We start from the raw sequence: 11,694 nt of genomic DNA, 5'->3' as shown, positions 1-11,694 counted from the left end.
GGGAAGCCCACAACTGTACTCCTCTGACCAACCAAAACCGAGGGGAGGCGGGACGCAGCCGGACTATCCACCAACGGAAAAGAAGGATGATGCGGAAGCGTACCGAGAAGAAACGCATGCGCCCAAGGCGGCGGACACAAACACGCATGGGTAGCGGTAGCCATAATCTGGGCGCAAGCGCCTTGCAGGGGTGTGCTTTTGATGGAATCAGCGTGGAGCAGGGTTAAATCGACTTGCGCATGCGCTGTAGGAGCTTCGCCTTGATGACGCATTGAGCTCCACCGCAACGGAACAGAGCTCGCTACGCGTGACGGGTCAGCATTTTCTACGAGGTGAGGCCGGGTAAGTAATAGCTCGACGCACGCGCAATGCAGAGTAGAGATGTTAGCTGCCCCGGTAGACCGTGGTGTGCTGATGGGAAGAACGGCGCATGCGTACAGAGTGGCTGATTCACGCAAGTTCTCCTGGGAATTGTAGTTTGGTTGCGTGTTTGGACCCTAGGGCTGAGTTCGGACCACACGCTAATCAACGGTTGTTTCCCATTTCTATACAACTGTTAAAGATACAGGAGCCCTGACCTCCTTTCCATGATGTCACCCTAATTACTCAGCAGCAGTTTCAAATAGCATCCCAAATATCAAGCCTCTGCCTGTCTACTGAGAAGTAAGCAGAATTGAATCATTCAGCAGTTTCCTCCCTTTGCTCTAGTCCAGTGGTTCCCAAGGTGGGTGGTACCACCCCCTTGGGGGGGGATTGCATAGGGGGGCTCAAAGGGGCGGCAGGGGGGTGCTTGATGTGGTCTTTTCCAAGAAGCGCCTCTCCAGAAGGTCTTAAAATCCAGGGACATTTTTATGGGAAAAGGTACTTTGGTCTCAAGCCATAGAGGGGAAGAATCCACACATGTAATAATACCGTTTAACGGAGTCCTTTTAACAGTGAATTGAAATGTTTCAAAAGCACCAAAACACTAATGAAGAGACATACCTGCTTGGTGTGCCCCGCCATGCCGGCTGCAAAACAGAGGCATTGGCTCTCTTTCCCCCTCTTCCTTGGCAAGCCTGCAGCAGGTGCTTCAGATTTTGAATAAATAGTCAATTAATTGTTACTGTTTTGAATTTTATTGTTATTATCGTCCTTAGTGGCTCGTTGAAAACTGCTATTCTGAATAATGATTTTATAGTGTAGGGTAGGGGGCTCTGGGCATGAGTTTGTAGAACCAAGGGGGCGGTTACCTGAAAAAGTTTGGGAACCACTGCTCTAGTCCCTCTCTCCATCAGGAAAAATCTATTTTCGATCAGCACCTAATTAGAGATTTTCACTGCTGTGCTGAGAAAGGGCCTCTTTCCCCCCACCCCCCACCCCGACCTGCAGGAAAAAGCATCAATATTCCTGGGTGTATTTCTGAGTCTTTGGACATTGACCAAATCTGTTTGGGACACTCAACATTAGCATGTAAATGTCAACATTTGCCAATATTTCAGACATTCTTTGCAACAGACCTTGAAGTTATCATTCAGGATTTACTGATTAAAATTTGTGTGTTCGCTTCTATGCGAATAGACAAGTAGTTCATCAGAGAAGGATGGTGAGCAGGTTTCTTTGTGGGGGTGGGTGGGAATAATATCTGGTCTATCCCTTTAAAGAACTTTGGGAATAATTATCACCACAGTATTTCTACTTAACGCATTTGTTTTTACTTCTACATGTAGGTGTTCATCTACATTCTTTTAAACATATTGTGTAAATCTGGTTTCCAAAGAGTACAGTTTTTGAATAATATACCTATGTTCAGTTTTTCAAACTGGCGATGTGGGATAGTTAGGTTGATCATTTTCACATACTTTAAAATGTCAACAACTACAAAAGCCTTGTCAGTAGTGGGCCCTTTTTTGCACAACACCCGCCCAGAGAGACTCACCTTTAATGTCCTTTTCAGCACCAGACAAAGGCCATTTTATTCTCAAGGCATTTAAAATCTGATACATTAAACCCTGTATTATGCAGTGCTTTTAAATGTGGCCATTTTACTCTCTGGAAAAAAATGGTTTTTTTTAGTCTGTATTATCTGCTGCTTGATAACAATTTTTATTTTATTTTTCTTTCTGTTTTGAAATTGTCTTAATGCTGTGTTATAAAACTGTATATGTCTTGGTTCTAAAATTTTAAACTGATTTGCTATTTTGTAAAATGCCCAGAAAACAACAGTTATTGGGTGACTGAAAAATAAAGTAAAAAATAAATGAATCAGTGCACCATGTACATTGATGGTGCTATATAAATAAATAAATAAATAAATAATAATATTTCACAATTCCTTACTATGCCGGTTTTTCTAATCAACCCCAAAGTTACCTTTCTAACAACACATTGGTGTCTTTGGGTACACAAGTATTTCTTTATTTTAAGAGTTTTCATAGTGAAATAGTGATGAGGGGGGAAGCAAAAGGATCCTCAGGTCTGTTCAATTCCCGCATGTACAGGAGTTGTCAAACGAACCATCATTTCCCTTTCGCCGGCCCTTATTTTATCCCATCAAGAATGAGGCTTCTGGGTCCCAACTTCTGAAGTGGCAGCAGGGGGGCACCCCGAAGTAAGAGAGCAACTGGTAGATTGTGACATGGTTTTGTTTTTTGGGGTGGCACCTGTTAAGAAAACAACAACAATAAAATATGTGGGTGCTGTCCAGGCTCCAGGAAATTGAAAATGTGGAATTCAGTGGTAAAGAAAAATGGTTTAGGATTAAGAAGATGGACTAGGAGCACGGAGACAAAACTCTCAAGTTGTATAGGAGAGAAATGGGGTCTAGTGAGAGGAAGCAATGTTTAGAAAGGTGGGCTGAGGTTTTGAGGGCAGAAGCGGCTTAAGAGATATAAAAGGTGTTCTTAGCTGGACAAAACCAATGCTCCTTGTAGAGTCCACAGGGCTGAGCAACCTGCTACCCTCAGCCTAAATTAAAAAAGAAGAGCTTGTCTGGGATTTGAACTGAGGACTGATCACCCCTTAAGCAAGAGTGATGCATCTCAACCTGGAGTGGGAAAACTCTCTGTATATAATAAATTCAGACATCTGGCAAGAGTGATCTGTCCCTTCCCTGACAGACCACTGTGTGGGAAAGAAGAGGGCAGGAGAAAAACCGACTAGCCCTCGACAGAAAATGAGTTGCCCATCCCTGCTCTGTTATAGACTGTATAACTTTAAAATCATCAAATCTACAACTAAGTTCTTTTTAGTAGGGTGCCACTGTTTTTCCCCCTCTGAAGGTTGTTCTGTGCCTTTAAGAGCTGTATGGCAGGCAGAAATTCAGCAGGTGCAGTTTGGAAGCTGTACATGTTGAATTTGTGCATGCCATACAGCTCGTGAAGGAGCAAAGAAAGTTGAGTAGGTCGGACTATTTGTCTATCTAGCCTAGACTGGTTCTCCAGGAGCTCGGGCAGAGAAGAAGGAAGGGCTGTGACTCTGTGCAATAAAACACATACTTTGTATGCAGAAGGTTCTAGGTTTGATAGCCAGCATCTCCAGGTGAGGCTGGAAAAAATTCTGCCTGAAACATTGAAGAACTGTTGCCAGTCAGTGTTAACAATATTGGGCCAGATAAACCAAGGGTCTGACTTGGTATGGGGCAGCTTCCTGCGTTCCTCCGAGCCTTTCCCAGTAGGTACTACCTGGGCCTTTGGAGATGCCAAGATAATGAATCTGGGATCTTCTCCAGAGGTATCAGCTCCGCTAACATATAGTCCCTTGTCTGTCCTTCACCGAAGCAATATATGCAAGAAGAGCTTATCTGGGATTCTAACCTTGTACCATTTAAATGAGAATCCTGCTTGGATCGACAAGTCTGACACTGAACAACTATCAGGGGGGAAAAGTGGCAATACTGTTTTTTGCCTGCTATTCATATTCCCTTAACTGGAGATGCAAGGGATCAAACCTAAGGTCCACATTCAAGGAAGGTGTGGTGTTTGTGCCACTGAGCTGCAGGCTTACCCTTGAAGCAGAAGGCTGTAGGATTGACACCTGAGCAGGAAAAAAATGTCTGGTTTGGCTCTTTGCCTATAACAGCCACTTGATCTGCAGCAACTGGCAGTCAAAGCTTTTCGGAACATGGGGAAAAGCATTAAGAGCCAATAAAAATGCTGGCAACCAAATCCCTGAAGAGGAAAGGAATCTATAGGGTTGGGAAGAAGGTGTGAGCAAGGACTCCTGGCTTTTCTTGGAAGTGTAAGGACAAATGGATTGGGGCCAGAGGTCTGGGCAACAATGATCTTACTCAGCCTTCCCCAGCCTGATGTCCTCCAGATGTGTTGGACTACAACTCCTATCATCCCCAGCCGGGATGGCTGGGGATGGTGAGAGTTGTAGTGCAATGTACCTGGAGGGCACCAGGTTGAGGAAGGCTGATCTAGATAACTATGGGGCACAGTAACTTTTGCAGCTTAAATTATGATTTAGGAATTATTCCCAGGGAACCATCAGGGCACATAGTGCTTTACAGATTGCCATCAACACACCTTTCCCCCTAACCTAGCAGGAAATTGCTCTCTGCCCCAAGTACCTTGCAATGTAAATTTTGACTGTGGAAAACAACTCCGGGGAAAGGAGGAGAGAGAGAAGGGTAGCAGGTGAAGCTAAAGGGCTTTGGCTGGAGCTGGGGTCCCAGTTGCGATGAGGATTAAGGGCTTGGAGATAAAGGTTTCACAGAAGAGGTGAGATTTGATGGGGGGTCCTTAAGCAGAGGCTACAGTCGCTGGAAGGAGAATCTTCCATCAGATTAAGGTTAGCCAGGAGAAGGGGGATCTCTTACCAGCTTGGCACACCCGATTCTTGCATGCCAGCACAGGCTCTCCCAGGTCCTCATTACGCAGCGATGCTGCTATTTTCCTAGCCACATAACGGCAAGCTGTATTAGAGAGATAAAATATTTAGGGATGTGTTTTACCTTGAGAAACTGGAAGCCCCTGCGTGGCTATTCTATGCCCTTGGCTCCCAGCTTTTTGTGTGTGTGCTAAACGTCTCCCCTGCCCTCCTAATCCAGGAGCCTTGGCTTCCCAGCTTTCTCCTTTCACCTACTAGATTTCCCACACCCTCTCCCCAGCTGGTCCAGAAGTCCTGGCTCCTGTGACCTTTATTTACCTCCACAGACCCTGTACTTACCACCAATTATGAGTCACACCATGCCTTATGAGGGAGAGTGCCTGTCAGCCCGGATTCCCTGCGTTATTCCTTTTCATTAAAGGGCTTATAAAAGGGGAAGGAGGAAGGAGGTGGGTTTGAACGGTAGAGAGAAGCATTGTGGGAGATGTAGTTTATTATCTCTTTACTTCTAAACTCCAGGGCATTAGCTGTGTTAGTCTTATGCAGCAAAACAGCAACAATGCAGAGTCTAATGCAGGGATAGGCAACATTTTTGAGCCATGGGCATATTTGGAAATTTGAGAAACTGTCCCAGGCACCACCACAAAATGGGTGGCATGGGTGGTGTGGCAAAGGACAAGTAATCTGTGGGGTCTTAGCCACAACACACTAAACAACTCCTCTGAACCCACAGTTTTCAGCAGCAACAGAAACCTATTTCATAGCAATCCCAGCTGCCAGTGAGGAAACATGTTATTGCGGGGGACAGGGAGTGAGAGGCTTAGGGTTTCTAGCGCTGAGGTCAATAAATGAGGCCCTGCCTTAGGCGAGGGAGGAGGCAACTGGAGAGGGCCTTTTTAGTGGTAGCTTCCCAAAGTGGAACGCCTGGTGCCTACTTTGTCATCTTTTTGGCACCAGGTGAGGACCTTTTCTCCCAGGCCTTTTTAATCTTTGAAGTTCTGTGTTTTAATTGCTTTAATCTAATCTGCAGCTGGTTTTATTGGATTTCTTTTTTAAAAAAATAGTCTATTTTTATTGTGGTTTTGTATTATATTGTTGCTTGAAGGGTCGTATATAAATTCATTAAATCAATAACTGTAAGTGTGCTTTGTAAAGGATAACCACTAAGAGTAATTTTGTGCACAGTTCTTAGATAGATAGATAGACAGATAGATAGATAGATAGAGGCCATGGCTAGACCAGGCCTATATCCCGGGATCATCCCTGTATATCCAAATGACACACAGGGGATACTGGGAGCAGGCAGGGACGACCCCTCCATTTGCCTGGGATAATCCTTACATCTAGCTAAGGCCATAGTTTCCCCCTTCATTGCAGTGACCGTTTTTATCATTGGGATGAAGGCCTAATCCTCTTCCTAAAGATGCTTCCCAGGACATAATCCGGTTGAATTTGGTGCAACTTTTTTCTGGGTAGAGAAGCAGAGGTTTGGGCTACAAATGCATATATCTGCATTAGCTTGCATTCATTCCTTGTTAGCTTCATGCTTTATCTCTCTTCTCCATCACCTTTTGTACTGTCATAATTTATGAAAAAAAGCCAGTTTTCAGGGCAGGGGGAGCCAATTTAAGCAAACACTAGTTTTTTTGTTTAAATTACTTTGGAAAGCCATAGGTAGGTAAATTTCCTTTTCCACACACTAAGCATCCACATTCTAAGTGTTGATGGCAGCTGTTTTATGTAGCACAGTCTGTTATGGCCCTTTGAAAGGGTCTTTTAAAAGTCCTTCCCCTGAGTCTGGAACACTTCCAGTTAGTTAGCCAAAAGCATTGGGTTCCAAATACTTATTTATTTTTTAAACTATATTTATAGGCCTCCTTTCAGGCATAATGACTCCCAAGGCTGTTTACGATAAAAACTAGTCAAGTCTTTTTTTTCTTTTCTTTTTTAAAAATTCAATTTCCCCTGTGCATAGAAGGCTAGCTGGTCAGAATTCATCCTAACCATAGGTTGGGTGTTTTTTTTGAAAGAGAGAGACTCTGAAGAATCCCTGGTCAATATTGCCATTTCTCGGAGGACAAATCTGTACTAGGGTTCATCCAATTCATTTGTTTGGTAGTTGGCAAGTTAAAGCTTAGGAAAGTCTCTGGAATGGGAGGGGACATACAAGGATGCTACCTCTGCTTTTCTCCCCCCCCCCCCCCCATCCCCTTTCCTTCTGTGTCATGTTTTTTAGATTGTAAGCCTGTGGGCAGGGACTGTCTTAAGAAATGTTTTTGTAAGCCGCCTTGCGAGCCTTTTTGGCTAAAGGGCGAGATAAAAATGCTAAAATAAACAAACTCTTTCTCTTCATGAGAAAGGACTACCCAGACCTCCGGCCCATGGAGGTTCTTTGGATTCCTCCAGGAGTCCTACCCCCCTGAAGCCCAATTTTCCCTCCTTCCCAAACAGTGGATTCCCCTATGAACCACTCAGGCAAGCAAGCCGCAAAAGGAATCCCAGATGTTCGCTCCGATCATGGATTGAAGATATTAGCAGGGTCACCCGAATCTGTCTGCATGACACCCATAGTTGGGTATTTGCCCACCGGCACCTTCCCCTATTGGGAAAGAACAGGGTGCAGGCGAAGCCGCAGCTGGAGTCTCCTCCAGCCCCCAGCCCCCCCCCCCCCCCCGAAGGGGCAGCTTTATTGAATTAGGGTGACCATATGAAAAGGAGGACAGGGCTCCTGTCTCTAATGGTTGTATAGAAAAGGGAATTTCAGTAGGTGTTATTTGTATCTATGCAGTGAAATCCTCTCTTCATCAGAACAGTTAAAACTGCAGAGGCCCTGCCCTCTTTTGTATTTGGTCACTCTAGTATAGCTCCTATAGCTTTAACTGTAGTGATGAGGAGGGAATTTTATCAGGAGGGAATTTGTATGCTGCATGCATACAAATGACACCTGCTGGAATTCCCTTTTCGATACAACTACACCAGTGTAGTGTACTGGCTAAGGTGTTGGACTGGGAGTCGGGAGATCCGGGTTCTAGTCCCCACTTCGCCATGGAAACCCACTGGGTGACTTTGGGCCAGTCACACACTCTCAGCCCAACCTAACTCACAGGGTTGTTGTGAAGATAAGATGGAGAGGAGAATGTACGCTGCCTTGGGTTCATTGGAGGGGAAAAAGCGGGATATAAATGCAACAATAAATAAATTAAATAAATAAAGATATGGGAGCCCTGTCCTCCTTTTTATACTTCACTCTATAATTTATTGCATGCAAGCTTTGCCCAGCTCATGCACAGCAATGCTGGTCACTGGCCAAAGTGCCAGCTGGAGCTCCAAGGTCATACTTCAGCTGAGGGTCATCATGGACCCCTGACATCATCCAGTCTGCAGAGGGATTGGGGGTGGGGGTGTCATTTGCCCCTTCACCTGAAAACTGTTCTGCACCCCTGGAAACTTTGCTAGCCCCATCATTTCCTCCAAAGTACTATGATATACAGTATCTAATTTCATTTTCATTTATTTTTTGCTAACTCCTCTAAATTAGTTGATATTTGTATTCTTACAATGTAAGCCTGTGCATATTTACAAAGCAGTAAGACCCATTGTGTTCAGTGGAGCTTTTTTCAGGTAAGTGCACATAGGGATTACAACCTAACATAACAAAATGGTGGGGAAGACCATTGACCTTTTGAACTGATCTTTCATAGCGGCTTTCTGTATTATTTCGAACATTTATTGCTAAACCTCTGCTGCTCTAGGAGCTGGTTAAAATTTGTAGATATACTGTACCTTGTGAGATTTCATGAAGGAGAAAATAATGACTATAAACAGAAAGGATATCTCATAATCTCATAATTCAGGGTTCAGGAAGGGTTCCCTTGATTTTAGTCTTTTTCTGTCTGCCTCTATCTTGCTATCTCCTGAAGGGTGGTTTCAGCTTACAGTTGTTGCTAAGACAGGTGGTTGCTGAGGAAATGACGTTGGAAGGAAAAAGAAGGGGGGATGCAGAAGGGGACTAGATAGAGTGTGATTGAGACTGCAGCTGAAACGCATTCTCTGCCCCCACCACAGTCCATCCTTCGGGCACTGAGAACCTGTACTGAGCAAGAGGGTAAGAGGAAAACACGAGTGGTAGTGGTTAAAAAATTTTTTAAAAAAGGGTGTGTGAAATTTAGAAGGGGAAAGTCTAGGGGACTTGAACACACTAAAAAGAGAGTTCAGCATTTCGCTGCTGCTCTGTTGGAATGTGGATATGAGGGAAGAAGAAATAGGAAATAAGACAGTAGGGTGTTCGGGAGCCCTATATATTCCATTTTGAGGTCTGTTTTCAGTCTGTAAGATAAGTTGAGTCTATTGAATTTGGTGGATAGGTGAAATCAGATGTTAGGAGGGCAGCTGACATAAGAAGAGAGAATAAGCTGAAAATTGGCTGTCAAATACAAGCCCTACCTAGCCATTGGCCAACTTGCTGTGATGTCATTAAATGGTCATGAACATTCTAATTGCTTGGGATGCAATAGAATGTTGACAAATGCGGCAGGGCCTTCTTAGTCTTGTTAGCAAAAGGGAGTGGGCAAGCAAGGGATCTTTGAAGTCCTGTAAGCCATGGCAGTGTGCGCTTAATTGAAAGAATGCCAAATATCTGGCTGAAGATGTCCACCCTTATTAGCATTTTTTTTTCTAGAGCCCTTTTTAAGGTGCAAACACTTCGTAATCTTTCTCCGTCCTTGCAACAACTATGCTTTAAACAGCTTTGTTCCTATTTTACAGATGAGGTACTAAACCTGAAAGACTTGTGACTTTCCCAAGGCCACACAGTGAATCTTTGACTGAAGTGGGATGGGGGGGGTAGGACCATCCACCTTTCTATCTACTGAAGTATGCTGCATCTCAAAAGGGGTCAAGGTTGAATATGGGTGGTCGGGAAAATGCAGAAGAGCCATTTATAATTGCAACACCTTTCTGTCTTTCTTCTTTTTAGCATTTATTGGGCTGGATTTCCTCATCACAAACCGCTTCATCGCATCACCCACTACTATATACAGGAATATCCCATCGCTAAACTAATTTTGCTGAGAAAGTAATGGCAAATCCAGAATCGGCCAGTGGGAAGACATCAGCTCTAGGAGAATGGGAAGAGAGCAAGAAGCCAAACCAGAGATCAGCTGGTAGCGAAGGAAATAGCCAAGATGTGTTTGTTGGGAGTAGAGAAAAGGAGACTGGTACCAAAGTGAAAAAGGACCTGAAAGAAAACCTGCCTGCGTCCAACCAGCCAAGAACAGCCAATGGGGGCATTCCTTGGGCCTGTCCAGATGGGACATTTATCAAACTGGTTCTGAAGACTGGTACAGGTTTAGATAAGCCTAAAGAAGGGTCCCTTTGTCAGGTCTTCATTGAGGCTGATCCAGGAGGACCCATGAGTTACCCATCCCACAGGTGGGATGAGGTGGAGCTGGGTGGGGGTGATGCTGAGTGGGATGGAGTCGTGGACTGTTGCCTGGAAACTATGCTGGCTGGGGAGCAGGCTGAATTAAGGTTGACCGGAGGAGGTAAGATTATTGTCCAACTTGCAAGCTTCACAGAGGCCAAAGAGTCCTGGGAGATGAACGCCAGCGAGAAATGGGACCTGGTTATTAGCAACAAAGAGCGGGGCAGTGAGCTGTACCGGGCGGGAGATGTTGGCGCAGCGGCGAGACGCTATGCCAAGGCTTTGCGTCTGCTTGTGGTGGCTGCCCCTCCCCCGGACTATGACCAAATTAAAGCTGAGCTCCATGCCAACCTGGCTGCCTGTCAGCTGAGGTTGCGGCAGCCAGCAAATGCCGCCTGCAACTGTACCAAGACGCTGGCGCTCCAGCCGGCCAACACCAAGGCGCTGTTTCGACGGGGTTTAGCTTGCGATGCTATGAATGACCTGGAGGGGGCAGCCCAGGATCTGAAGGGGGTCTTGCAGGTGGAGCCAGGGAACCGAGCTGCCCGGAGGGAACTGGAAAGGGTGACTGAGCGGATAAGGGCCCGAGACGCCAAGCTGGCCCGAGCCATGCAGAAAATGTTTGCCTGAATAAAAGAATTAAGCAGTGTCATTGCTTTTATAGATATTTATCGGGGTCCCCAACCTTTTTGGGTCAGTGGGCACATTTGGAATTTTGAGGGTGTTGTGGGCGCTCTCACAAAATGGTTACCATGGCAGGGATCTCCCCATTCTTATCTACACGACACCTGTATGGGGTGGGCGGGCTGAAAGGATAGGGGGTGGTGTAAGGTCAGCCAGTGAATATCATAACTGAGTGGGAATTTGAACTCAGGTCTCCCTGGTCTGAATCCAAGCCCATTAACCACACTGACTTTGTTGTGTCTATAAGATTTAAAAAGAAGTCTCCTTACATTCAAAGGTTGATACCTAGCATGGAATTTGGCATCCCAAAAGGGTCATGTTTCTTTCCCGTTGTTTTAAAAGAATAAGCATGTTTATATCCCTTCTGAGTGAGTAAAAAGTCTTTAGAAATGTGTGGGCTGTGTTTGATGGAATCCCAGCAGTTAAATGGGGTCTGGCTAGAACATTCAGTGCTCAGGGAGTGGAGATATGTGCCCTACACTGTTCCTTCTCCACGCTGTGTACCCTGGACTTTATGCTTCTGTTTTGTGCTTCTGGGTTTTATTTTATTTATTACGTTTATATCCCACCTTCTTCTCTCTTGCAAGAAACTCAAGATGGCTTACATCAGCCTTCCTCAACCTGGGACGCTCCAGATGTGTTGGACTGCATCTCCCAGAATGCCCCAGCCAGTTGGCTGGGGCATTTTGGGAGTTGTAGTCCAACACATCTGGCGTGCCCCAGGTTGAGGAAGGCTGGCTTACATGATTCTTCTCTCCCTTTTATCCTCACAACAA

General features: G+C 45.2%; 1 protein-coding gene and 1 long non-coding RNA gene across 5 annotated transcripts; one reads left to right on the top strand and one right to left on the bottom strand.

Moving 5' to 3' along the window:
• Nucleotides 1–167: 167 nt before the first annotated feature.
• On the top strand, nt 168–10,877 carry FKBPL (FKBP prolyl isomerase like). 4 transcript variants are annotated; one of them, XM_063123531.1, is made up of 2 exons: nt 168–332; nt 9,788–10,877. In XM_063123531.1, the coding sequence occupies exon 2, from the start codon at nt 9,890–9,892 to the stop codon at nt 10,862–10,864; it is 975 nt and encodes a 324-aa protein (XP_062979601.1). In that variant the 5' UTR covers nt 168–332; nt 9,788–9,889; the 3' UTR covers nt 10,865–10,877. The 4 variants fall into 4 exon arrangements, with proteins under 4 accessions (XP_062979601.1, XP_062979597.1, XP_062979599.1 ...); XM_063123527.1 differs by having other exon boundaries at nt 168–342; XM_063123529.1 differs by lacking the exon at nt 168–332 and adding an exon at nt 538–663.
• LOC134396920 (uncharacterized) lies at nt 2,376–5,239 on the bottom strand. Its single transcript, XR_010025304.1, has 3 exons — nt 5,152–5,239; nt 4,802–4,897; nt 2,376–2,642 (listed from the first exon to the last, which is right to left on the bottom strand). It is a non-coding gene; the product is annotated as an uncharacterized LOC134396920 (long non-coding RNA).
• Nucleotides 10,878–11,694: the final 817 nt, after the last annotated feature.

Source organism: Elgaria multicarinata, chromosome 3 (genome assembly GCF_023053635.1).
Source record: "Elgaria multicarinata webbii isolate HBS135686 ecotype San Diego chromosome 3, rElgMul1.1.pri, whole genome shotgun sequence".
NCBI lineage: Eukaryota > Metazoa > Chordata > Lepidosauria > Squamata > Anguidae > Elgaria > Elgaria multicarinata.
This window is presented reverse-complemented; position numbering and strand designations above follow the sequence as displayed.